Raw genomic sequence first — 26406 nt, forward strand, 5'->3', positions numbered from 1 at the left:
CGTGGCGTGACATAACCTGACAAAACATGACGACTGAGGCAGGGGCGTAATTTCCAGGGGGGTTAGGGGAGTTATGACCCCCACAATAATCAGACACAGCCATTATAACCCCCCCAATAAAACGATGAATTATCTTGCATAAGTAGGCTGTTGATTTTCTTTACTCATTTCAGGTATTACGAGCTAAATAGCTGCATGTTTAATCATCTGGGAATTTACCCAGATTTATTTATTTAGACAGAGATCTTGATCCCCCCCCCCCAATGTTCAGCACAAAGTTACACCCATGGACTGATGAATACACAACTAACGCAGAGGACACGACAACGGGCAGGGAAAAACACAGGGCTTAAATACATACTGGTGTAATCAGGGAATGGGAGACAGGAGGGAAACACGAGACACGGGGAGGCAGAACTGAAACCATAACCATGGGACAAGGACTACCAAAGTAAAACAGGAAACTAAGACGCAGACTAGACACTAAGACGTGGAAACACAGGAACCTGAACCGCAGAGATGATACAAAACAGAAACCACAACCCAAGGACTAAAGACGTAACATTAGCAGAAAACCATAATTATAGCTAGAATCACCAATAAACACAAAGCACTGAGTCCGTGACCCAGTACCGTGACAAACACTCAGGATCGTGTGAGGAAGGAGCTGTACTGCCGTATTTTTAGAGGTTTTTTCGCCATGAAACAGTTAATCAATAATGTGATAATGATGGAGAACAAAAAAAAAGACGATTTTTGGTCTCTGACACTCTGATAACTACGGATTAGTAAAAGGTTCTTGTTAAAAAAAAAATCAATTCCATTATTATCTTTCTCCACAACTACGTCGTTAATGGGTTCCTCTGAAAGCATTAACAGCATAGCTTAGATGCTAACTAGGGTGGGAAACTGACCTATTTATGAAACACGAGAGGAAAAGGAAAGCAAAGCTGTAACAAAGGACATCCTCCCTCTTAAATCATCGGGGCTGTACTTCCAGGAATGAGTCTAAGCCCAGGAGGGGTGCATCCGAGTGACGGCACACCCTCGACGGGCAGAGACAGCACAGCCAGACGCAACAGCAATTATGATGATGGATGAAGTCCACGCACAGCCAGACACATATTTATTGCAATAAAACACAAGCAGGTGACAACTTGTTTCAGTGAAGAAGTCAAGACAGACAACAGATTCAGGCAGATTCAGAAAAAATAATAAAACGTCGAATTTAAACTGGCCTGTATCAAAACTGCTTAAAAACGTAAAAACAAACTCAAATTCACATCTTTAGTATGTGTGTGTGTGTGTGTGTGTGTGTGTGTGTGTGTGTGTGTGTATATACACACACACACACACACACACACACACACACACACACACTATACATATATTTTTTAAGAAAGAAAAAACGTATTAAATGAATAATTTAATGTCTTAGAAGTATAATTAAATGGCTGGAGGATGCAGAACAATTGAAAATAAAGCACCCTGCTCATACAAAACGGTACAAAGAATGAACTGAAAGGAGCTGCTGTACACCACCTATACCTGTACTGCCTCTGCAGCCAATTTAAATGAATGGGAAAGCAACCATAGCTGTAGTTTTACTGCAGTTACTAAGAACTACATGTGTAGAATCACCAGTCAGGTAAAGAAAAAACAAACAAACAAACAAAAAAAAGAAAAAAAACATGTTGAAAAGTTGAATTTGCTCCAAAATAAGGACTAATTTGTTTTTTCCTTCGTAAACGGAATTTCTATTAAACATTAGAAAATTCATAGATGAATGTATACGATCAGTTTCTTTGGACCATCCCGCCAAACGCCATCAGAGATCCACATACAGCCAAGAAAAATAACTAAACTTACCAACAAATTCAAATTCAAATTCAAATTTTTATTTGTCACGTACACAGTCATACACAGTACGATATGTAGTGAAATGCTTGGACAACTGCTCGTGACCTAAAGAAAACAAAAAAGGAAAAGGCTATGAATAAGATAGGAAATAAATATGAAAAATTAAAAAGGGTAAATTTAACTAGGAAGGAATAAAATATAAATTAAGGTTAAAAATGAAATAACTGTACAACACAAATTAGAATGAAGGGTAAATTTAACTGGGAAGAATAAGATAAAGATAAAATATATAAATTAAAGTTGAAAATAAAATAACTGTACAACAAAATACACAATATAGAACTATATAAGAATGTATGAAGAAATCTAAATATAAATAAATATATACACAATGACAGTAGCTGTACAAGTATTAACCGGAAATGAAGAATATAGTGACCAGTGTTGTGCAAAACCAAAGTCCAGAAAGTCCAGTGTGTGTGTAAGAACCATATGTGTGGGTCAGTACTGTGTGGTGGTGTGATTGAGAGACCGTATCGCCTGCGGGAAGAAGCTCCTCCTCAGTCTCTCTGTGTTGGTCAGAGACCAACAACCAACAGCACGATTGCATTACATGTTACACATCCTGCATCTATGATTTGTTGGCTCGTTGTGGAAAACAAACAAAACAAACAAACAAAAACAAACAAACACTGTCACAGAAAACAAATGTTTCTCTTTTTCAGACAGTCCCTGCTTCGCTCTCATCTCCTGCAACAGTCTGTAGCTGTCTTGGTGCCGAGTTATCAGTGTTTCTCTCTGCAGAGCGACTGAATGGATCTTTTGTCTGTTGCACACATTCGCCGTCACAAAGCAAAATAGAGCCAGACAAAAAGACGGGAAGAGCTAAAAGCGAGGAATGCTGCAACTAAACAACCTTGATGGGTTCTTGGAACTTTGAGGCCGTTTTACCGCTGCGCTGAACTCGACGAGTAACAAAAGGTTTATCTGCTATTCAGGAAGAAAGAATATGTAAAACATCCACACAGATACCTAAAAGGAGAAAAATAGAAAACAAGCAGGAAGTGACCCAGTCACAGTACACTGAGTCACATATTCAGCGTGGAAACATTCCACCAAGTCCAACCAGCTGCCGGGAACAAAAACACAAAGAAGGATGTGTACCAAAACTCAAACAGTCATGAAATCCTACCATACTAACTCAAAACTAGAGCATTATACATGTATGAGAGAAGGATAACAAGGGGCTCTACTGTTCTAACAAATAATCACATCCATCTTATCTGCGGCTCGACTGGTGCTGGAATAAAGGCCGGGGGGGGACTGCACGGGCTCAGTTTTACACCTGTGTTGTCAGTTTAAGCTTGCACTGATGTTAACATGCACAACCTTTGATTTAATTCCATTGTTTAAGAAACAATGTTTTGCTTGTGATGCCAATTCTCCAATAAGGGGACCACAAAGTATTCAAGAGACCATAAAAGTTATGAGGATACACAGACTGTGGATGATGTTTCAGTCTCATCCATAATAACTCAAGAGAGCTAATCATACATACAACCCCAGTTCAAAAAAAACAGGACACTGAAAATAGAGCATAAAAACAGAATGCTGTCATTTGTAAACCTTTGATAAAGACGGGATGCTGCACATTTTTCTGAGTCATGTCGCTGCCACGATACGTCTCACCGTGTCTACTTTCTACTGTAAAAAAAAAGTTTGAGATTTCTGAATAATTGCATTGTTTCAATTCATATTCCACATGTTTTTGATTTGATTCACCATCTATTGATCTATTTAGCAGAGTTCACTGCACTACATGCAACTGAGGGGTGGGGGGTGGGGGGGATGCTACCTGTTGACACAGCAAAAATCGGTCGTCCTATTGATCCTGTATGTTTAGCGCCACTGCCACAAACATATGAAGGTGTTGCTGTCCCACAGGACTCCTCTTTACTGCTTTATCACAGAATCCCCAGCATGACGGCCTTTATAGCCAAATTTATTATTGCTTCAGCTCTATTCTATTTCTGCTAAGCATCACTGCATTTTATTGAGCTTTTTGCTCTTTTAATTTTTTTTTTTTTTTATTTTTTTTTTATGTGGTTCCTTTTGAGATATTTACTCTATTTTATGGCACTATTCTGCTGTATTGAGCATAGTATTGTTTATTACTTCTGCTGCTGTAATAGAGGAATCCATCAATCTGTAAATCAAATAAAATGCAGTCATCCCTCAGCTACTCCAGTCACATTCAAATGCCTTTATCATTGTAGCGCCTTTAATTTACAATACAAAGCGCCTTGAGGAAATGGTTGTTATGATTTGCTGCTATATAAATAAAACTGAACTGAATTGAAATTGAGCTGATAGAGGTGACAGTAACTGCTCATGATAACCGAGATATGCACATCTCTGAACAGATGAAGAAAAGTGATACCTGCACTAAGAATTACAGCACATCAGTGCACTTCTGGCTGCTAATCGCTCCTAACTTTCAATTAAAAATGCAATTTATTGCCCATAAAACAACACATTAAATTTCAATACATGAAACAGAAACACCGGTTTTCTCACAGAGTTAAAGAGGTTTCCCTCCCTGCTGCCTAACCACTCGAGGATCATTATATTTGATTACTGTGCCATGTGACAAATATCTTCTTGTTTTAATGACCAACCTATTCAGTTTTATCTAACCTGACAAAAACCATCACCATACTGAATTCAAACGTGTCCAGATGAGGATATTTTATCCTTTTTTGCAGATAAGATAGCAGACAAAGATCTTCACCGTGTGTCACATGACACAGGAAACTCTCTTTTATTTTAAGTAACTGCTTTTCTCACAAACACACCCTCAGAAAATGATTAAGTGCAGGTGGGATTTTTGCTGGTTGTTATATTGAACAGGTTGAGCCACAGATTACTTCAAAGACTTGTCATTACAGGTATTTAAGTTCCCACAAAGCCTGACAGCGTGAGCATGAGTCTGCATGAGCAACACGTGACACCGTGACGTGTCAAACACAGATGTAACCAGCTGTGAACATGACACCAGGTTTCATCAGTATGACTTGCAAAGCATGTTTGAAAATGCAGTGCTGCAGTTCTGCTTCCGGCCATCTCACCTCCGTTCCTCTCGACCTCCTCCTCACACTGTGCTGACTTTGTCCTTCTTGCTCCTCTCCTCCTCCTCTGGTCCACATCCAAACACCTCTCACTCTGTTCCCCATCTTCTTCTGACACGTTATTGCTTTCTCTCATTTATCCCCCTCCCCACTTACTTGCACCAAATCCCTGCTCGGCTACCCTTTCTGCTTCGCCTCCATATTGCACTGCAGTGTAACGCATCTTTCCTTTACTTCTGCCTCTCTCATAATCTCCCTTCCCTTCAATCTCTCTCTTCCCTTCCGTATCCAACTGACACTGACTGTATATGGTTTCACTGAGATCACCTATTACAATCCAGCAGTGCTTTTATTTTGCGTGGCCAACAATCGATTCACTGCCAGTAAGAAAAATGTATAAGATAAACTTGTAAGTAGAACCAGAAGAATTAACTTTAATGAATGTTTTTAAAACTTTAACTGTGGTTTTACTTCACTTCGCTCTGAGCCTCCATCTGGATCACATATCTGTCTGGTCCTGACTCAAAAAGCTGAATAAGGTATTCTGATAACAAGCCAGTCAGCTTTATTTGTCAAGGTGGCTTTGAGTTTTGTTTATTTACATTTTCTATATGTTTCTTGGTTTGCTTGGTGTTTCTATTCTCAGGTTTTACCCTCACCTCCTCTTGCAGTCTTCTTTCTGTTGTACTTCTTTGATTTTTCATTCCTGGAGTTTGCGTTTACCCCCAGCTTCCCTGTGTCTCCTGTTGAGTCTCCATCTCTGTGTTCAGTCATTTTTATTGGTTACTTCCAGTTTTATTTTGGTAGTTTTGGTCACCTGTGTCTTGTATTGAGTTTATCTTCCCTTGTCTCGTTATCCCTGATTAGTTCCCGCTGTATTTCCCACGGCCTCGTGTATATATTGTCCCAGTCTCCCCTTACTCATTGTAGTGTCGTCTCTCAGAGCTGTGTGCTTCCCTGCTCAATAGTTCCTGTAGTCCTTGTTGTGCGTCTCCTGGTTTGTGATCACCTTGCCAATTGCTTTTGGACTCATTTAGAACAGCCGGCAAAAAAGGTTCCCTTTCCATTCCCCCCCTGTGTTCTGCAACCTGCCACACAACTGTTGTTCTTTATTAACTAAGACAAATGTTGTTGCAGCAGGAGAAGCAGGAGCTTCCTCAATGCTAACATAGCGCAGAGGTCAGAGGTCGTCCCTGAAACACCAACAACTTTTCCTTTCTTTCTTGCAATATTTTGAGTTTAACAGTTGTGACGTAACAGTTTAGATTTACTCAATTTGATTTTACAAAGTTAGGAAAGTAAAGTTTAAAATCAATCCTTAAACATAAGTAATCCACATCAGCAGATATCCAGAGCCAACCTATTGATATTATATAAGAGTGGGAAAAAGTTAGATTAACGCATTGCTTCTCTCAAGCTCTTTAAAAAAAAAAAAAAAAAAAAAAATCAAATGTAGTTAAAAGGAAAATGCTGAGATTTTTGTCACATAAGCTAAGACAGTCTTGCCGCCTTCACACTGAATGATTTTGCTTACATGTCACCCTCCCATTCTTCTCAGCAGCACAGTGAAAATGTCCATAGTACTCTGATGGTGTCCCAGCAGCTCTTTCACAGTCAGACAAATCAGCATGCAGGGCGGGCAACATTCATCTGCTTCAGCAATAAACACACGCACACAAACTCACAACTCTCCCAAACAGCCGTCTGGGTGCCTTTAAATCAGCGAAGCATTGCAGGCCGAGAGACATGAAAGGAACAAAACTGCCATAATAAGCTGGAGGGCAAAAGCTGTGTGGGTGCACGATCGCATGTGCTTGTGTTGATGCGTTCGACTCAAAAATTTCAAAAGGGAAAGATGCATATCCGACGTGCACAGCCATTTTCCTTTCTGACACCGACTGTGGCCGTGTCCTTACACTTTGTGCTGGTTCTGCTTTGCTTTCCTTCCACGGCCGGCTGTGTGATTCTGTTTCATAGCTTTACTTAAATAAGTCATTTCACACAGTCAGTGGTTTATGAAGACTAAAAAGGACTTATCAGCGTAAAAACACTATCAGTAAAATGTGCTTCAAAGTAAGACGTGCGTATTTTATTATTAGTTGCATAATTAGATCAGAGATTTTTTTAATGATGCTGCTGATTCCAATCTTGCATGATTCCTTTTTCCCCTGAAGACTAACACAGACCTGTTCAACTTTTTCCTGTACTTTAAACAATACCCACTAATCTGAGCCAAGTTGGAGCTAATAGTTTAATTAACTGAAATTAAAGCAATGTGAAAAAAATAAAGGTTTGTAGAGTTGTACATTGCTCCCAAGTGCCAAAATAACCAAGCTGAAGCATAAACGCCAAAAACTGCAGTTCTTCGAACGGCCACTTGAGGCTGGCTCTGAAAATCATCCCACCAGACTCCTGTGTTAAAATGTCTGATTTTACAGCTTTAAAAAGTACGTTTACAGCCTGGTACTAAAAACAGCTTAGTTCTCTAGAGTTAATTTCCCCCTTCGTATTTACTGAACACAGGATTGTTTTTTATAACTCATTCCTAATAGATTGATCTGAAAATTAGTAAACTTGATGTTTGCAACTTGCTAACATAGCTTGTTAGCATTGGCTGACAGCTTAGCCGTCCACCCTCTGGTCAAGTTATGGTCACTTCTGGCTCCAAAAGCCCAGTTCACTACCAATATGCAACTGTGTGGAGTCATAAATCTGCCTCAGATATTACTAAATTATAGTACTTTAGTCAATGCACTTTGTTAATTTGAGTATTGCCCTTTTCCTGGGAAGCCAAAGGCTTTAAACAAAAAGACCCTGATCAGCAGAACACTTGCAAAAGCCCTAACAGAGATGTTGCATCAAAATCACAAGGAGGTTCATTTCCAGGCCAAACCACCACAGGCCTGCAGAGGCTACACGCGGCCTCGGCTGATCAGCCGTGAAGAATCAAGTTCTTAACACGTTTCCTTGACTTTAAATGCTGAGTTGTTGGGGGATAAATACCTCGGTTACAAGCTTACTGTCACAGATTCACTCTAAAACAATGGATTCTGATTTTAAGCAACAATTTTTACGATAAATATACCTCACAACTCTAGATATACATTTCAAGCTGCAAACAGACAAAATTTAGAGAGGCCAATTATTATATGTTATGGTTGCAGATCTTAATAAGCAAGAACAGCACAGTCTACTCTGAGCACGGAGTTACACAAACGTGAGCTAAAGAAGCTCAGTAAGAGATGACTGGGAGATGCTGGCATGGCTTGAAAAGGTTTCCAAATTATGTTTTTGAAAACTAACTTTGTTCTTTACAAACTGGAGAGTCTCCAAAACAAGCATTTGTGTGGCTGAGTGCAGCTGCAGATAACAGAGTGCTGAAATCCTCTATTCAGGAAAACTCGATTACACGCTGGGAAACGGGCGTCACGTCTGTGCATGTTTTTTTACATACTTAGCATAGCTCAAATCACAGCACACACTAACACATAGGAAAGCCACACATGTGCACACACACACACACACAGAAACTATTCACATCCGGCCTCAGCAGGCCTTCAGTTACATAACAAGAGACACACACACACACACACACACACACACACACACACATTTGAAGATGAGGACAGGCAGCTGAACAGCGAGAGGAGGCACATCGCCCTGACTCAGTGAATCCGCCAGTTTCGAGAAATGACCAGTACGCTGAGGCTTTAGTCCTGTAATGCCATGACGATTAGCTCAGCGGTCACAGGTCCTCCTTCACACTGACTGGTGACGCAGACAGAGTCGGCACAGATTCATGCTTTGCTAACACGCTGCTGCTTTAAGTGGCTTTCACTGTGAACAGTGTGAGCTGCTCTGACAGTCAACAACAACTTTACATAAGACAAAACAACCAATTTGAATCCCAAAATTCAGAGTTCTGGAAACACGTGACTTTAGAATAAAAAGCATATCCACCACAACATATTTATCAGCAATCAGAGCTTACACAATCACCTGTTGATGGGCTGGAAATGGCCAGTTGGAACATTTTAACATATTGTGCAATTTAAAGAACAACAGATAAACACACTGCTATTGTAAAACTTATGTTGATTCTATAGCTGCACCCCAGTATGAGTGTAATGACACGGTTTGGGCCCTTGGGTTGACTTAGGTTAATACTCTGACGCTATAAGCATCAGCCTAAGCCTGCTGATCTTCACGGCTCTTCCTTGATCTCTTTCTGTCTTTAATCAGTGAGTTCAGTAAATTTCGCTGCAGCAGGATGTAAGGGCAGTTCGGGCAATGTTTTAAAAACAGTGGCAGTCGTAATACTCTTCAGTGCTTTCATCATGAGAAAATTGTTACATTTTATTTCAGGTTCTGCATATTTGTGTATCTACTTCTATAATCTCTAATGGAGTACCTAACCTGAATCAATGTACGCAACCAGCAGGAAAAAAATGTATTTTAAAATTTCTTACGAGTATCTAATTTTATTATTAGTACTACTAATAAAAATGTGAGCACAGCTCCTGCAACAAGCTCTACCACAGCCTTCTAAGTCTAACTGTTACTACTACAGCTATAATCCTAAAAGGAAAATCATCTGTGCCCCACAGGAAGAGCGTAGTAATCCCACAACAGTACAGGCTACAAAATAAACAAAAGTTTCTTTTAAATACAATACTGATAAAAACAAAGAAAATAGAGAGTATAAGTGAGACAGAGAACTGCAGAGGTCAGTAGGGCTGCATAAAGCTGACAGCTAGCTGTAAACAAATGGATTCAGGTTCTGGAGATTAGAAAGCAAGGCAGAAAAAATAAATTACATAAGACACGCTGAGCTTTCTCCCTTCCGCTGCTTCCCTCCTGAGATTATCAGGTTATCTAAAAGAGCACCAGGACAAGCAGACCACCTGGTGTATTAACATCTTGCATGACTTATTATTGCATAAACAATGCAGACAAAACATCTGGAGTCCAAAACAAGTATTCAGTTAATCACTGAATCAAATAACAACTGACCTGTTAAACAAAACACCACAAAATAGAAAAGATGTCACCAAGACATCACACAGTGATCCCTGAGAGAATGATCAGTGTCGTCACTTTATGGCATTTTCTTTCATTATGTAATATTTTAGTTGGTAAAACTTATACATTAATGTGACCGTGACACAACAATGCCTTTCAAACGAGTTATCTGCATCCCCACCATGTCGCATAATGTAATGTAATGTACCTCAACAGATCAACAACAATCCACAAAAAAAAGCAGCAATAGGAAGAAGCCTTAAAAAATAAAATCCTCAGAGAGCATGCTACAGTAGAGCAACTCTATAAAACTGAATCCACTATGGTTACTTGAGTGTTTTGAAAAACATATTTACAGTTTACTTCATTTTTTGCCTCTTTTTTCCCATCGATGCTCTGACAACCAGATTGGCTTGTCTTTTTGAGTCAGCGTCCAGCGGACATCTGATCCAAATCTCAGATCAGTGCATCGATAACATTTTAGATCTCCCATTTCCTTGTGTTCTACATTACCTCTGATGCATAGTAGGGATGGGCAGATCAATACTAAGGATATGTAGCCTTGTTCTGAGTATCAGTAACCAACCTCAGTAGGGTCTATGGCAAAAATGGATCCATCCATCACATATCAGATCAAACGTAGATAAAAATCAAGTTTTAGTGCCATGTAATTTATGTTTACTGCAGTTCTGAGCATTTGCAAGGTTTTCACCTATTTAGCTTCAAGAATTTACTGTCTTGAACCTTTTAATAATGGATCTGAACAATACAAAACAAAAACACTGATTTTTTTTTTTTTTAACTTACATGGTACGGTACATTTCCTTTTCAAAAATACAAACTTCATATTTCTATCAGTTGAACTGATCCTGTTTTCTTTATATTTTTATTTATTGTATTTTTGTCTCTTGATCCATCCTATACACACATCCTGCCTTTTAATAGTGTTTGCTGCACACGTTTATAGTTCTTCGATTCAGCCAAGCTTTTATTTTGTAAATCTTTGGCGGAAGTCATCCCTTTACAATCTTACTAAGCTGACGCTGCTCGCGTATCCCTGTTGTTTCTACTAATAAGGGATCAATATGGTGATGGCACGGTGCAGGCCGCTGGTGTCACCAGTGCAGATGATCCCGAGCAGTCGCAGTTTATTACCGAACATCGCGCCCTTCACTCCGGAGCCCAAGGCCCCCCTGAAGCCGCGGATAGATGATCGAACATGGATGATGTGTTAGACCGTTACCACGCTGCCTTTGTGCTGCTGCGATTAAAATAAATCTTTGTTTATCACGTCAGAAGGCAAACGGGCACATCCATCCACTGAAACTGTCATTTAATCGTAAAAACAAGGCGTCTTCTAACACGACACAGCGGTTTGAGGGTGACCATCGTCTGAAAGCCGAGCCTCCGTCCCTCCCGATCTGATCGAGCTAGGCATCATTTTTCTGCCTCCGACGCGATGCTGCTGAGCGGAGCCCTTTTCCCTCCGCACCTCTAACCAAATCGCTCACAAAAGAAAACAACAAAAATCACAATTTAATGCACTAACCTCGTCTCCGGGGTCGGCGGTGGTGTTGTTCTCGGTGAAACGCATGTGCAGCTGTGGAGGAGCGAGGCTTGTTTTCTCACCGACAGACTGCGGAGCGGACAGCGTCAGCGGCGCTGCATCGCAGGATGGGCTGGGCTGGAGCGGCACGTCAGCCTGAAGTCACAGCCTGGTCCCAGACTGGATTATCTAACCCTGGGTGGGACAGCTGCCGCTCATTAATAGCCCCGTGACCTCAACCAGCGAAGCTATACTGACTTAATGAATGCACAGTTCACAATCGCATGAATATTGTACGAAGAAAACACAATGTATACTTTATTTGCCCCAAAGTTGGGAAAGTCCTTTATGACAACGGCTAAAATCCAAGTTAAACACAACATACAACAAGCTTCTCCAGTGGTATATAATTCAGTAAGATACACTGTAACCATTTTGGCAATATTACAAAAACAAAAGAGTTAAATTAAAATGCAAAAATAAACAATGTATACATTTTTAAAATGACTAATAAAATGATATAATTTACAAAAACTATAAATGAAAGAAAAATGGAACAGTAATATAAATAGCACAGTATAACAGATTATAAAGTGGGATTAAAATGACCTGGTGCACACACAGTGTTTAATAAAAAAGTAAAAAGAGAATAATAAATTATTGACAGTGGACAATAAATTACGCTTTACCCAACGGATCTGTTGCAGGGGGCCCCCACAATTTTTTTATAGGCTTAACCATATGGGGGCAACTAAAAATATTGGGGTGGCACAGCAGAAACAGAATTTTTACAGTTGTATTATGATTTTGTGAAATATAGGTTACCTGAAAAATACGAGGGAAAGGAGTGAAAGAAAAGAATTATATGCATAGTTAATTTCCTGCTATTAAAGTTTATTTCACTGAAAAAAGTTATATATGAAAACTAGGGGTGCAACGATACACAAAATTCACAGTTCGGTTCAATACTTTGGTGTCACAGTTCGATATTCTTTCGATACAAAAAAATTGTTCATGCTTTTTTAATTTGTCATTTATTAAAATTATAAATATATATTTTGTACAGTTTTTTAATTTAATGTTGCTGAAACAACAAAATACTAAATCTATCTGATGGAGAAATCACTCATCTTTGGAAAAGGGGGTTTATTACAGCGAAATGTCTCTTTCCAAAATAAAAGCTATACTATACGCTTCTTCTGGGCTATATTCTCAGCAGCATATTAAACATATCAGGTCCCCATAAGGAGAATCCTGTGCTAACGGCTGTCTAAATGACTCGGGTAAAGTTTGTAGCATGCTGCTTGTTGTTTTTGTCTGCTTCCACTTGTCTTTGCACTAGGATGATGTCGGAGTAAATGTGCAGTCATATTCGTTGTGTTCCCACTAGTGCTGTCAGCGTTAATCTCGTTAAAATGACATTAACGCCAAAACGTGGCAAATCTCCATTAACGACCTACCGCGGATCACCCGTGTGTGGGACTGGACTGCGTGAACACGTTAACAAGCTAACTGCGCTAACGCACTAGTTCCCACAAATTGAGCATTGCATGGCACATCCGACATACTGTTTTACTTTTGTCCATGACGCGCTTACCTTCAGGGTCATGCTTCATATGAAAATAGTTCCAAACGCCAGATCTGAATGAGGGTGGGGGAGGTTCAATTTGCCATCTTGCAGCGAGCTTAGCTTCTGTCTTGCTAGCTTGCACTGCGCTCAGTGGATCTGCGCTCGACAGTGCAGCCTAGGCGGAGTAGTCGAACGCAGATCCACTGAGCTCTCAACACAGACAGCATCATCAGAAGACAAGTTGATAAAATAAACAAAAAATGTTGTATTGTTCGATACATATGCGTACCGAACCCAAAGCACTGTATCTAACGGTTCAATATCTACACGAGTATCGTTGCACTCCTAATGAAAACCAAATAAGATTTTGAAATCCATAATAATCTGTTTTTAATCGATTATTTGATTGACTAGAAGTCCCAACCACCGCTTTAATGATTCTCAGCAGAGCTGAGCACAAGCAGCTTAAGATTCCCTCTCCAAGAATGGAGTTCACTTTAAGAGTAAACTTGATCAGGAAAGACAGACACGTGTTGGATCATGTAAGACTGTGAACTGTTGTCTGTCTATGTGTTGGCCCTGAGATGCAACAGTGATCTGTCAGGATCAAATACCTGTGAATAATATAGAAAACAAATTCTACCATCACTTTGATCAGTAGTTATTTCACTGGAAATACGACTTTGAAATTTCAAACCCCACACAGAGACCTTCACGGGTTTCAATGCTACGTGTTTACTGGTGCAAAACAAAACCATCTTTTGGCATCACATTTATTCAAAACAGTTTTGCTCCATCATTTTCATGTCTAAAAGCATCCACAAAATCATCAAGGTTCATGGCTCTAGCCCTTCTTGCCTCAGTGCTTAATGCCCCCAAACTGCTGAGTCGGTTGTCACTCATCGTGTTCCTTAAAGAAGATGTGAGCACTGAAAAGCTGTGCTCACATGACGCAGGTCACGGTAATGGAAGTGCTATTTTGCACGGTTTGAATAGTTCACGAAACAGCTCCTTATACGGCTCATGATAAGCCCTAATAAACTTGTGTTTATGTTTTACAGTCGCTCTTTTTTTTTTCAAGAATTCATGTTAGTTGGGGAATCTGTATTTCCGGTTGTTGATGTTGCTGTGTGTGTACTGTGCAGAAAATGGAAAAAATTTAGATTTAAAGCTTGTATACCTTTCATAATAACAGTTTCCTGATGATAATCTTCTCTTCTCTCAGACCGAAGCATGTCAGTGATTGGAGGAATGTACCAGTTTGAAATGATTCCTTGTCTGTGCTGATCTGTCTTTGAACTACTGGAGTGGAAATATAGTAGGCTCTAAGCCAGAGCTTGGTGTGACGTGACGGCCTGGAGATGCATCACCAGTGTTACCACCAGTGTTTCAACAAGAGCGTCAATAACAGCTGTGACTAAACTGAGCTGTGGGGATGGCAAAATATCAGACAGATGTTTGACCTCACCAAACACAAAACAAAGTTATAAGAAGACAACATTTAGATGTATTTAGGCTAACAGACCTCTTGTCTCTACAGTTCTGTCACCATTCCCTTCCTCAGATAACTCTTTCAGCAGACGTACAATGGCAGGTAGTCTGTCCCTCACTGTTGTGTAAGCATTGTACCTTCATACCCACTGTGTTTCTACAGCCTTTGTAACTCTCTAGGTGGACCTTAAATATTTTCCCTTTGTACCTCTGGCCACTTTTGGTACCAGAAACAAAAACATAAAGCTATTGGAAAAAAGAAAAAAAAACAGTCTGCTTCAGGAATGCATTTCACACTGTGAAATAATACTAAACTTAAACAATGTGCATTAAAGCAAACATAAAAAGCTAATGGGGCATAAAATTTAACGCGTGCCTGCACACCTGTGTTCTTTCCACTCATTACTGAGGCCCCAACATTTACAAGGTTAGTGTTAAACCACAAGGTGGTTTCTGTAGTCAGGCCCATACTTCTGCAGTATTTATAGCAGCATCCAGATGCTCTGCAGCTTTAGAGTTGAGGAAGCACCCACAAACTGACCCTTTATAATAATATGTTATTACAAAAGACATCTGGTCCTTCTTACTGAGGTCTTTGGTTACATCCACCATTATAATAAAAGCCTCACTTTGTGTAACTTCACTAATTATTGAGGAAAGGCCCATTTCAGCCAGGCAATCCATTATTTCATTTTGTGTAGCATGTCCAAGGTATGTGACATTTCTCTGACTTGTCATTTTTTTCCTTACAGCAGGATCGTGCTTTGCTCGTAGTTCCATAATTGACAGGAGATTTCCTTTATTTTCACCATCTCTGTCATTGTGTGCTCTCTGTGCTATGTTTTGACAAGCTGATTTGTTGTGTTGCAAAGTTATTGCATATGATATGATTTTCTGTCATATCATTCTGCCCCACCCCGGGAAAACGCCCGTGTCGCCCGTATCAAAAACCGCTACTCGGTGATGGCAAGCTACATTGTAGCCACAGCCACCCTGCCCTCTGACCACCACCAGTAGGCAACGGGCGAAGTGTCTTGACAGTCTTGGTCATTATGGACACAACGACCGAGACTGTCGGAGCTGGGGCTCGAACCAGCAACCTTCCGATTATAAGACGAACTGCCAACTCTTGAGCCTCGATCTCCCCCTCATTCAAAATCTGGAAAATAATGATTTTATGTTTGTTTTATTTTTGTAACTGTGTTATTTTAGTCAGATTACTTTGAATCTTTACATCCTGTAACTTGATGGAACAAAACAACTGATATGTGAATACAGTAACTAAAAAAATCAGTTGAATTAAAATGAAATTAGTGCCTGGGCCTGCAAATTATATCTTACAGCAGGTTTAAAATTATTTATACCATAAACTAAAATATTACATGTTTGGCTACAAACAAATAATATGAAATAATTGACCTGTAAATAAAAAACTTGAGTTTTTTTCTCAAACAAAAGACAATTTTGTTGTGTAACATAACCAACGGGACTCTCATAACTTTGTTTATTCTAATCTTCTTTTTTCTCATGCATGGAAGAGGTTTAGTTTAAAAAGTGCAAAAAAAGGGACCCCCCTCCCCCCAACAGCTGAACAAAGATATAAACTATAAACAAATGGCAAAGTTGTGCAGGTTGCAATGATTGCCTGAAACTGTCTGATTAATTGTACTTGTTGAAAAGCAAGCTTATGGTTTCTTCATTCTCATGCGGCTTGCCCAACCTGCAACCATTATCTCAGTTCACAAAGATGAGGGTCAACAACCAAACATCTTAGGTTGAAATAAGAATATGTCTGATAAAGGTGAGAAGCCATAACAACATGATGAGCCTCACAAAAGACTGTAGGTGATGCAATCTCCCACACAAATGGGGCTGCCAGGCCAGGTGTGGAGAAGAGGAGAAAAAAAACCTCTTATGGATTTTGCAGAAGATTATTTCATTTAGACTATACATTATACTATACTATACTACTATACAGCATAATTTGAAGGACAATTGTTTACTTTCAGAATGGCTGAGGTTCAGGGCCTAGAGTAGGTCATCTACTAACTGCAAGGGTGGTAGTTAAATCCCTTGCTGATCCACTCTGCATGCCAAAGTACCCTTGGGTAAGATACTGATCCTCGAGTTGCTCGATGCATTTAAATGTGAATGTTAGACAGAAAGCGTTTAAACGTAGAACTAAAAAAAACTCATATGAACGGGTGAATGAGACATGCTGTATAAAGTGCTCTGAGTACCAGTGTTGAAAATCACTATACAAGAACCAGGCCACTTTCCTTCCCAATGAGATTTAAACTCCAGTTCAGTTTGAGTGAGAATTGCATATGCTGAGCTCCACCTACTGGTTTCCTGATGTTATTGCAATGGCCAAGACAAAGTTACCCACAGGAACTAAAGCTGACATGACGTTAATGTGAATAGGCCCGAATCCAATCCAGCCCTGATTTGTACAGCCTTGAGCTCTATGGATAAAGATTATGTCAGTTAGTTATCCAGCTATCTTTCAGTTCCATTCAAGCCCTTAAAAAACGCTCCCACTTGTCTTTATTTCATTTATGTTATTCTTTAACATCAACAAAAATATAAACTGTTCAAATATGTACAAAATCATGTATTGTTGTAACTGAATTTTAAGGCGGGAGAAGTTTCACATATCAATACGTGTCAATACATCACTCGCACTTCTAACTTTAGCTCTATAATCAGAACAATGGTTTGGCTTTTTATCCACTTACATACAGTGGCTGTTGTAGACTCTGTTAGGATCTCGGAAAAACCCACAGAGGGATGCGGTGGGTTCATCACTGTGTTCATCATCATTATGTTACAAATAATCTGACACCAACAGAAAGATTGCATGCTCAGTCACATCACACAGGATGCTCTGTTAGCTAAGTCAAAGTCAGAATAAAGAAAAGAAATAATGTCGTGCTACAGGAAGCTCTAATATTCAAGTGTCCCCAACATTTAAGGATAGACTATTTACCATTAGATTTAATTGTTATGTGCCTAACTCACTGATTTGTTGCTTCGATTGCTTTCATTTCTCCTCTTTTCTCTTTTTTCTTCATCTTTCTTTTTTATCTTGGTGTCAGATTGTTAGATTTAAATTTTTTACACAATCATCATACATGCCACTTGCACAGAGTGAGTGGAGTCAAGTGGGGCTCTCTTTAGAAGGCCGGGTCTCTCATACTTTCACTGCAAACTTTGCACACTCTGCCGCTGCTGGAAAGTTAAAGTTTGTCCGTCTTCAGCACCACACACTGGCATCACTAAGCAATTGACTGGTTCAGAAAGAAGTCTCTTCTCTTCTGAACACCTGTGTATCATAGTGAATCTGCATCAGGTGCAAGCAATCTGTCTGTTTCCTGTCAGTTGCTTTGGAACCGAGAACTTTGATTGGCTGTCAAGAGAAGATAAATTGGGTGCCTTGACCCTACCTGATACTGTGCTGCAGAAGGAGGGAAGCAGAGTTGTAGTTGTTTTGTGCTGGGCTAACAGACGCTAGATTGGGGCTTCTCAAGTTTATACCTGATATTATTTCTGCTTGAAGCAATGAGCTTTATATTTTGGTAATCTCAAATAATTCTTTTCCTGAGACTTATGATTTTATTTGATGTGATCACAATAGTTTGTTCAAATATGTTTTTGTTTTAGTGTGTTGCTGCCATGGGTACTACTTGTTGGGGAGCTTCAAGCAAGTATGAAACGTAAGTCTCATGTGAAGCTAGAATTTGAGTTAAGTATGACAAACATGGTTATTCACTATTAAATTTCATCTCTTTTCAGCTTCCTATCTTGGCTTTGGAAATCTTGATGCCAGTAAGCAGGTCTCGGGTGACCAGCTTCATCAGTTGCCACACTGGTTCCACCCTCTGCGCCAGGACCAGGCCCAGCCTCAGCCTCGGAGCTCTCTGGCTCCTAGCTCTCAGCCCAAGGTCCAACCCCAGTCTCGCAGCTACCTCCCCCAGCCATTGCTGCAAGCTCATGGTTCTCAACCACAAGTCCAGCCTCTGTCACAGCCCCTGGTGCAGGCTCGCAGCTATCAATCTCAGCCACAGGTTCATAGTTACTGGGCTGAGGCCTATCCCCAGCTGCAGATTCGCAGTCAAGGCCATCCTGAGATCCAAGGTCCCCCCCAGGTCCGTCCCCACACCCAGCCTCGGAGCTTTCAGAATCGTGCCCAAATCCAACCACAGCCTCGCAGGATTGAGGGCCATCCCAAGACCCAGATGCAGCCTCAGCCTCGTACCTTTCAGGGCCAACCCCAGACACAGACTCAGCTGCAGCCTCGCAACTTTCAGGGTCATCCTCAGGGCCGTCCCCAATTCCAGCTTGAGGGTCATCCCCAGAACCAGTTGCAGCCTCACAGCTTTCATGGCTATTCCTACCAGCCACAGCCTCGCATCTATCGTGGCTATCCCCAGGCTCAGCTGAAGTCACAGCTTCAGCCTCGTAGCTTTCAGGGCCATCCCCAGGTACAGACCCAGCCACAGCCTCGTAGCTTTCAGGGCCATCCCCAGGTACAGACCCAGCCACAGCCTCGCAGCTTTCAGGGTAGTTCCCAGATCCAGACACAGCCTCATAGCCATCAAGGCCATCCCAAGACCCAGCCACAGCGCCAGACCCAGCCACAGCCTCGCAGCTTTCAGGGCTATGCCCACCAGCCACAGCCCCATAGCTTTCAGAGCCAGGCCCAGAACCAGCTGCAGCCACGCAGCTTTCAAGGCCAGGCTTATCCCCAGGCACAGCCACAGCCTCGCAGCTTTCAGGGCCATCTCCAGGTACAGACGCAGCCACAGCCTCGCAGCTTTCAGGGCCATCTCCAGGTACAGACGCAGCCACAGGTTCGTACCTTTCACGGCCATCCCCAGGTCCGTCCCCAGACCCAGCTTCGTAGCCATGAAGTCCATCCTGAGACCCAGCTGCCGACCCAGCCACAGCCTCGCAGCAATCAGGGCCATCCCCATGCCCAGCTGAAGTCCCAAATGCAGCCCAGCAGCTTTCAGGGCCATGCCCATCCTCGGGCCCAAATCCAGACCCAGCTGCGACCTCGCAGCTTTCAGGGCCAGGGCCATCCCAAGGCCCAGACCCAGCTGCAGTCTCTCAGCTCTCAGCCTGAAGGCTATCAGGCTGACTCACTGCCACAACCTCATAGTTCTCCGGCTCAGCCCCAAGACCAGCTGCATGCTAGCAGTTCTCAGTCGCGGGGCCACCTAAAGCCTCGCAGTCATCATGCTCAGGCCAAGACACAGCCTCATAGTTATCCAGCATATCCACATGCCCATTCTTACTATCAGACTCAAATCCCAATACAGGCACGCAGCTATCAAATGCGTCCTCGGATGATGCGTTACCAGCACAGACCTCATCTTCAGCCTTGGGTCAGGACAACTGGCACAAACCACCAGATTCTGCAAGGGGCTTAACCGAAGAGGTATACTCCATAAAACTAGTTGGTGTTTACTTTGTCGTTTTTTTGTTTTTTTTCCTCTTTCCCTTTAGAACCTGCATAAGCTCAACATCACTAATTATCTTTCTCATTCCAGGGCCAACATCAGAAGATGGATCATTAACTGCATGGATACAATTAAACTGATCTTTAGGGGAAATGTAAATAAATCTTTCTAGATGAGTCTGTGTGTGGGCTAGCTTATTTATACTTTATAGTAATATCTCACAGTTGTGAGAGCAGGTGGTGCATGTTTCAAATTTTTAGCTCAAACTGAAGCATTCATGTGCAGCACTACGGCAGGCAAAGAAGATCTGCTCTGAAAGCACAGGTGATGCGTAATGACCTGCTCTTCATTTTGCTGGTGACCCAGTTCAACTGGAACTTTTTTTTTTTTTTTTTTTTTTTAAAAGGGTGGGGGGACCCAGGCAAAGAACCCTACTGTACAGAACTTAAACAAAATAGAGACTTTAACATTGGTTCTGCATATAGAGCCAAAATTTACATTATATTTTTTTCAGCATGTAACTGAAAACGTATGAAATCTTGAATACTTTTTTGCACCTTTTATTTCCAGATTGCTTTTAACTTAAAAGAGAAAATCCAACTGATTCAGAGCAGTATTCAGTCTGGTTACTAGATAAAGTCAGATTTTTGATGTGCACCAGAGACAAATGAGTCTCAGGTGCACATCTAAATTCACTGAATAACTGCAAGAAGAGAGAAAACAGGCCTTCATGGAAAACTGCTGCATGCAGTGCACTCGCAATGCTTAACTCCCATGTTCCTTTTCAACAACCAGCAAAGCGACCAAATTCATCTCTTTATCAGTTAAGTATCCTCCAGGAGGTATGGATAGAACATAGGTGGTAGAAATAAGATTGTTCATTATAAGCTTTGAAAATGTGCATGTCTCTAATTCCCTTGACTGATGAAATGCTGTTTGTCCAAATTGTGGTTTTGGTGGATCTTGTTAAATTGCTTTGAGATGTGGAGACTGCAGGCCTGTGACTAATTCCATTTTGTTTGGCAATCCCTCCAAGTCCTTAGAGGCATTCCATGTTTTTGAACTTCACAGCACATTTAATCTATCAACTGTTTCCTATCCAGCATACAGTGTTCCTACACGTCCATGCTTATGTTCTGCCATTAGGTGGCACCATCTGACATGAAACTTGAGACTGTCATGGACATGTTGGGACTAAAAGACAAATACTGCTGGGACTAGAACATTTTAGTTTTTTTTTTTTTTTTAAACTATAAAACCAGTTTCCCTTAAATGGCAAATGTCAGGATAGATTCTTTAAGGAACTGCTTTCTAGAAAGTTGCTTTTAACTGAAATGACTTTACGCTGTCTCAGAAGTATAACTTGTGCTATAATGATATATTAGAATGAGTTAAAATTCTTCTATATCTCCTGTTTAAAATGACAGTCACATTTTAAGGTTTTAAAGTAACAACAAAGTAACACGTAATGACAGCTGCAGCTTAAAAGCTATATAATTTCCGGTCACACTAATGCTCAGACGTGTGTGTGTGTGTGTGTGTGTGTGTATGTATGTAAATTAAAAGGTTAAAAAAATACAGTTGAAAACTGACATTAAGCCACCAAAAAGTCAGCTGTGAATGCAGCTTGAGTCACTGCAGCAAAAGGTTGATCCTGCAAGAAAGGCCAGAGGGCTGAAGAGGCGAGCCTAGTGATTGTTTTGTCCTGCCTCCCTTCAGCTGTGGCAGATGGCCCCGCCCCTCCCTGAGCCTGGTTCTGCTGAAGGTTTCTTCCTGTTAAAAGGGAGTTTTTCCTTCCCACTGTCACCAAGTGCTTGCTCATAGGTGGTTGTCTGAACATTGGTGTTATTCCTCTGTAGTATTTTTAATCTTGAGGTGCCCGTTGCTGGGATTTGGTGCTATATAAATAAAACTTAACTGCATTGAATAAAGACCGCCAGTCTCCAGAGGGGTTTCTGTTTCAATAGTCACTACAAGCACAACTGGTTATGTTAGTGTTAAATCATGCAATTTACATGCTACACTATGAAGTCCAGTGTCCAAAGAACTCCCCGAACATCTGCGCAGTTAATTGTATTTGGTCTAGTTTAGGCCATGTGTCACCAGATCCTATCATTTAACAGCATAATACATTTAGTAAGCCAATCTTCTTTAGTTGATTTCTTATTATTTTTTTTTGTTTTGTTTAATTTTTGTACATTTGTTTTTTTAATTAGCTTCTTTACATGCAATATTGCTTTGACTCTGAGTCTAGTAATTGCATTGGCAGTAGTGATGCGTTATTGTTACCTAACAATAATAAAACTCATTTTAATCTTGTCTCCATTAATTTCAAACACAGATCTTTAGACAACCATTCTGTGAATCAAACTGGTTGGCATAGTGACCACTAAGCATTTAATTATAGAATAACTCAAACAATAAATGCAAAGCTACCAGATGGTAACCAGAATGTGTCGTTTGCTTTATGGCAATTTTGAAATAAGATTGTGGCTTTGATATTGTTCAAAGTGTTTCACAACAAAGTCCCACAACACCTGTGAATCATGATGAATCTGGTCCAGGTGCAATCAATCCACCTGTTTCCAGTCAATCAGATGGAGGGCAAGAACTTTGACTGGCTGTCAAAAGAAGATAAATTATGTGCACTGGACCGCTCCTACAACTGCACCACCGAAGGAGGAAAGCAGATTTTTTTTTTGTTTTTTTTGGGTCTAGCTGCCTTTCTGCATGCATTTAGGTCACTGATTGAAGCTATGAGACTATTATGGTACTATTTTGTGCCCCCATACAATGGCTATGTCCATTTGAAGTGACACAGGGTTACTTAAACCTGTATTCTTTTCTAGTGCGGTGCTGCCATGGCTACTCTGTGTGGGGGAGCTTCAAGCAAATGTAAAATGTAAGACAACATGTTGACTCAAACTACAGCTTAAGTAGAAAATGACAAAAGAACTATTTCACTTGTGGCGTCGATCTGAAATTTTCTGTTTTCAGCTTTGTATCCTGACTCTGAAACTGCAGATGTGGTAAAACCTCAGCAGGCCTCAGGTTACCAGTCCAACCTTCAGCTCCAGCTTCCCAACTACCGGCCCTGGTCACATTTCCAGATTCCTAATTATCAGTCCTGGTCAGATTCCCAGATTCCCAATTACCAGTCCTGGTTGCGTTCTGAGGTTCCCACCTATAAGCCTCGGTCAAATTATCAGATGCCCAGCTATAAACCTTGGTCACATTACCAGATTCCCAACTATAGGCCTTGGTCACATTACCAGATTCCCAACTACAAGCCTAGGTCACAACACCGGGTTCCCAACTACCAGGCGTCGTTGCCGTCCCAGGCTTCCAGGTATCAGGTTTGGCCTCGGTCCCTGGTTCCTGCCCACCAATACCAGGTTGGATTACAGGATCAGGCCTTCCAAAGCAGTACTCTGCCTCAAAGTCAGGGCACACAGAGAAAGCCTCAGACTTGGAGGCAAGTACAGAATTCCCAGCACAGGTTTCCGACACGTACCCAGAGGCAGGGCTCTCAGCGCAGGCTTCAGATTGAGACCCAGAGGCAGGGCTCCCAGGATATCCTTCAGACTCAGCCTCAAAGCAGAACGTGGCCTTATCCTAGGGGCAGGGCTTTTCCCATAGACAACCATCAAGCTTGGAAATAGGCTTAATTAGCACACATGAGGATGCTCAAGGTAAGAATGGCATTTACTTTCTAATCTACTGTTGTGCTTTTAACATAAGATCGACACCCTAAATTATCTTTCTCATTTCAGATATGTCAGAAAATGCATCTTTAACTACTTGGACCCAATTAAAATGATCTTTGTAAAAATAGTAATAAAAAACTTATTTGTTTCTTGCTGTGAAGCAAATCTCTATAGTTCAGTCCTGGAATTGAGAACTTATGCACATGCTGTGCTGAAGTCTTGTCTCAGAGGCCAAACTGCTGATGTACTTTACAAGCTTGCACCTACTACAGACACGTGTATCTGCTCAAGTAGGATGACTGTCTTGACTCCATACAGTGAAGGAAGATGGAGAGTGTGGTATTGGGTGGGGTTGCTCTATGTTGGGATGGAGCACTGCTTAGCATATTTTATTTTGGGTATCGTGCCTTTTTTACATCTGCATTTAATATTCATTATGTTGATGAGCAGAATGAATGTTCAAAATCATGCTGTACTTGAAATTACTTACTGTATAATTTGTTTCTCCTCTTCTGTAAAATACCTCAAATTGTGCAATATTTAAAATGACTTCTGCACTGCCAAAAATGACTTACGCATCAATTAAAATCCTTACAGACTTTAATCACTTTACTGAAATATATAATTATTCTTTGTTTGTTGTAAAAACTTTACTCGTTAACCCTTTATTTTAGCGTACGTGCCCTTAAGTATTAGTAGGTAAACATAATTACTTAAGTTCAATTTAATTACAAAGGAATTACGTGTTTAGTCGCGGTCATATCATAAAGTGTTGCCAAGTTTTCTTTTGGCATCACTTAATACTGTACTGTTTTTCCCTTCTTTTTGTCAGTGAAGCAGGAAACTAGGATTTGGGCATGGCAAGCTGAATTCAACATTTCAAATGTGGCGTAAAGTGTTATGAACCACAGGAGGACAATTGTATGCTCGAGCTGATAGCCCAGATTCCTACTTTGCCTGTGACATTTGAACGCAGCACAAGTGCCGCCCCGCTCTACCGGATTTCAGCCGGTAGGCACTCGTTTTCTGCCAGTGACAGTCATCCCTTTAAACCCTAAGGACCTCCTGGATTGTCCACCTGCCCGACATCTGTCCCTTTCCTCACCGCGCGGCGCGATGAAGCGGAAACTGAGCGACATTTAGGAGCAGTCTAAAGGACTTCTGTGCAACAGGCACCTGGGCTGCAAACTCACTGAAGGCTGGTCGGAGGAACTGTTGCACAAAATCCCGCTGCGATGTCTCTGCTGTGCGTTAGAGGTATGCTCTCACTTCACAGCTACAGGTTATCGTTTCAACAGGAGAACTCATGGATCTGCTCGTGTGAGGGTTTCTTAAACAGGCGAAGTTCTCACGGAAAAGATTTTATATATAAAACACAAAAACTTAGATGAAAGAAAAAAGGAAGGCAGAATATTTGAGGGCAATACTGTAACATGATTCTGAAACTATCCAGTTGTGAAGATACAGAGCATAACATAAACTTTAAGTGTTTCCCTGAAAGGTGAATTTAAACCTCATTTGCCTCCAGTGACATTTAGTGTAACACTCAGGCTGGATGCTGACTTTAAAAAAGGAAAATCACAGTTAAGTGAGAGCGTTTGGTCATTATCGATGGCTATGTGCGCATTAATGTTTTGTTGCTATTCTATGGTGCGATATTGCGAGTCTGAAAAGTTACGCTGTGGTTAAATCGAGCCATAGTAATCAGTGCTCAATGCCAATGCTCACCAAAGAGCACTCTCAGTTTTCACCTGTTAAGGTATTAGCTTTGTATCTAAAGGAGGATGGATTTAGTCTGTTAGGCTATACCCAAACATAAGAGGGACATTTATTTCTGAAACTATTAAAAATCATAGACTCGTTTTTCTGAATGAAAAAATGCTCACAAAATGATTGAAGTTTGTTTTCTTCCTGTTATAGTAACATATGCTTGATTCTGATAGAAGGTCTTCTGGCCCTGATTTTTACCCATTTCGTTGGCATATTTTTATGATTATTGTTTTGGTTTTTTTTGGTTTGTTTTTTTTAGCTTTTCATTATTGTTCTTGAACTTTAATTTGGATTTCCATTTATCTGAGATTCTATGATTATTTTAGCGTTCCAAGTCCTGTTTAGAATCATCATTATAGGTCAAGTAGTCTTTGAGTTCTATTATATTTGGTCCTTGGTGTTTTTGGTGATCGTAGCCTCCACCGTGTTTCTCGGTGTTCAGTTGAGTGTCAGTGGCTTGTCACTGTGTCTAGTTGGCTACTTCCTGTTTGATTTTGTCAGTCTCTTTTCTTCACCTTAGTTTTACTACAGGTGCTTCATGTCTCAGTAGTTTGAGTTCAGCTGTGTCTTCTTACCTTTATGTTTCCATTTCCCTGTGCATATCCTCGGCTACAGTGCAAACAAGGCTGGAACACGTCTCCATGCCGTTTTCAGACTTGATTTGTGATCTGGAGCTACATCAGTAAAAGCTCGGTTTTCTGATTCTTTCAGGTGGATTCTTAGCAGCCTACATTTGGGTCACTTATACTCTTAAATGACATGAACCTGAAAACTGTCAATACTACATGTTAAAATAGTTTAAAACTGGATTCATAACATAATAACATAACTTAGGACTGTATACTCT

General features: G+C 40.8%; 2 protein-coding genes across 7 annotated transcripts in view; one reads left to right on the top strand and one right to left on the bottom strand.

Annotated features, from left to right (window-relative positions):
• The window catches only part of rusc2 (RUN and SH3 domain containing 2), a 42602-nt gene extending 29314 nt beyond the window's left edge, over positions 1 to 13288 (bottom strand). For all 5 annotated transcript variants that reach the window (XM_004555659.5, XM_004555661.6, XM_023152555.3 and 2 more), the window contains exons 1-2: positions 13154 to 13288; positions 11560 to 11751 (exon numbers count right to left, since the gene is read on the bottom strand). The gene's annotated coding sequence lies outside the window, so the exon portion shown is untranslated. The remainder of the gene's footprint in view (positions 1 to 11559; positions 11752 to 13153) is intronic.
• A 4757-nt stretch (positions 13289 to 18045) lies between these two features.
• LOC101465975 (uncharacterized) lies at positions 18046 to 20258 on the top strand. 2 transcript variants are annotated; one of them, XM_024804544.2, is made up of 5 exons: positions 18046 to 18195; positions 18281 to 18333; positions 18413 to 19101; positions 19147 to 20060; positions 20173 to 20258. In XM_024804544.2, the coding sequence occupies exons 1-4, from the start codon at positions 18179 to 18181 to the stop codon at positions 20050 to 20052; spliced, it is 1665 nt and encodes a 554-aa protein (XP_024660312.2). In that variant the 5' UTR covers positions 18046 to 18178; the 3' UTR covers positions 20053 to 20060; positions 20173 to 20258. The 2 variants fall into 2 exon arrangements, with proteins under 2 accessions (XP_024660312.2, XP_004555713.3); XM_004555656.3 differs by having other exon boundaries at positions 18413 to 20060.
• The last annotated feature ends 6148 nt before the right edge of the window (positions 20259 to 26406 follow it).

The sequence above is a fragment of the Maylandia zebra genome, linkage group LG12 (assembly GCF_041146795.1).
Source record: "Maylandia zebra isolate NMK-2024a linkage group LG12, Mzebra_GT3a, whole genome shotgun sequence".
Taxonomy (NCBI): domain Eukaryota; kingdom Metazoa; phylum Chordata; class Actinopteri; order Cichliformes; family Cichlidae; genus Maylandia; species Maylandia zebra.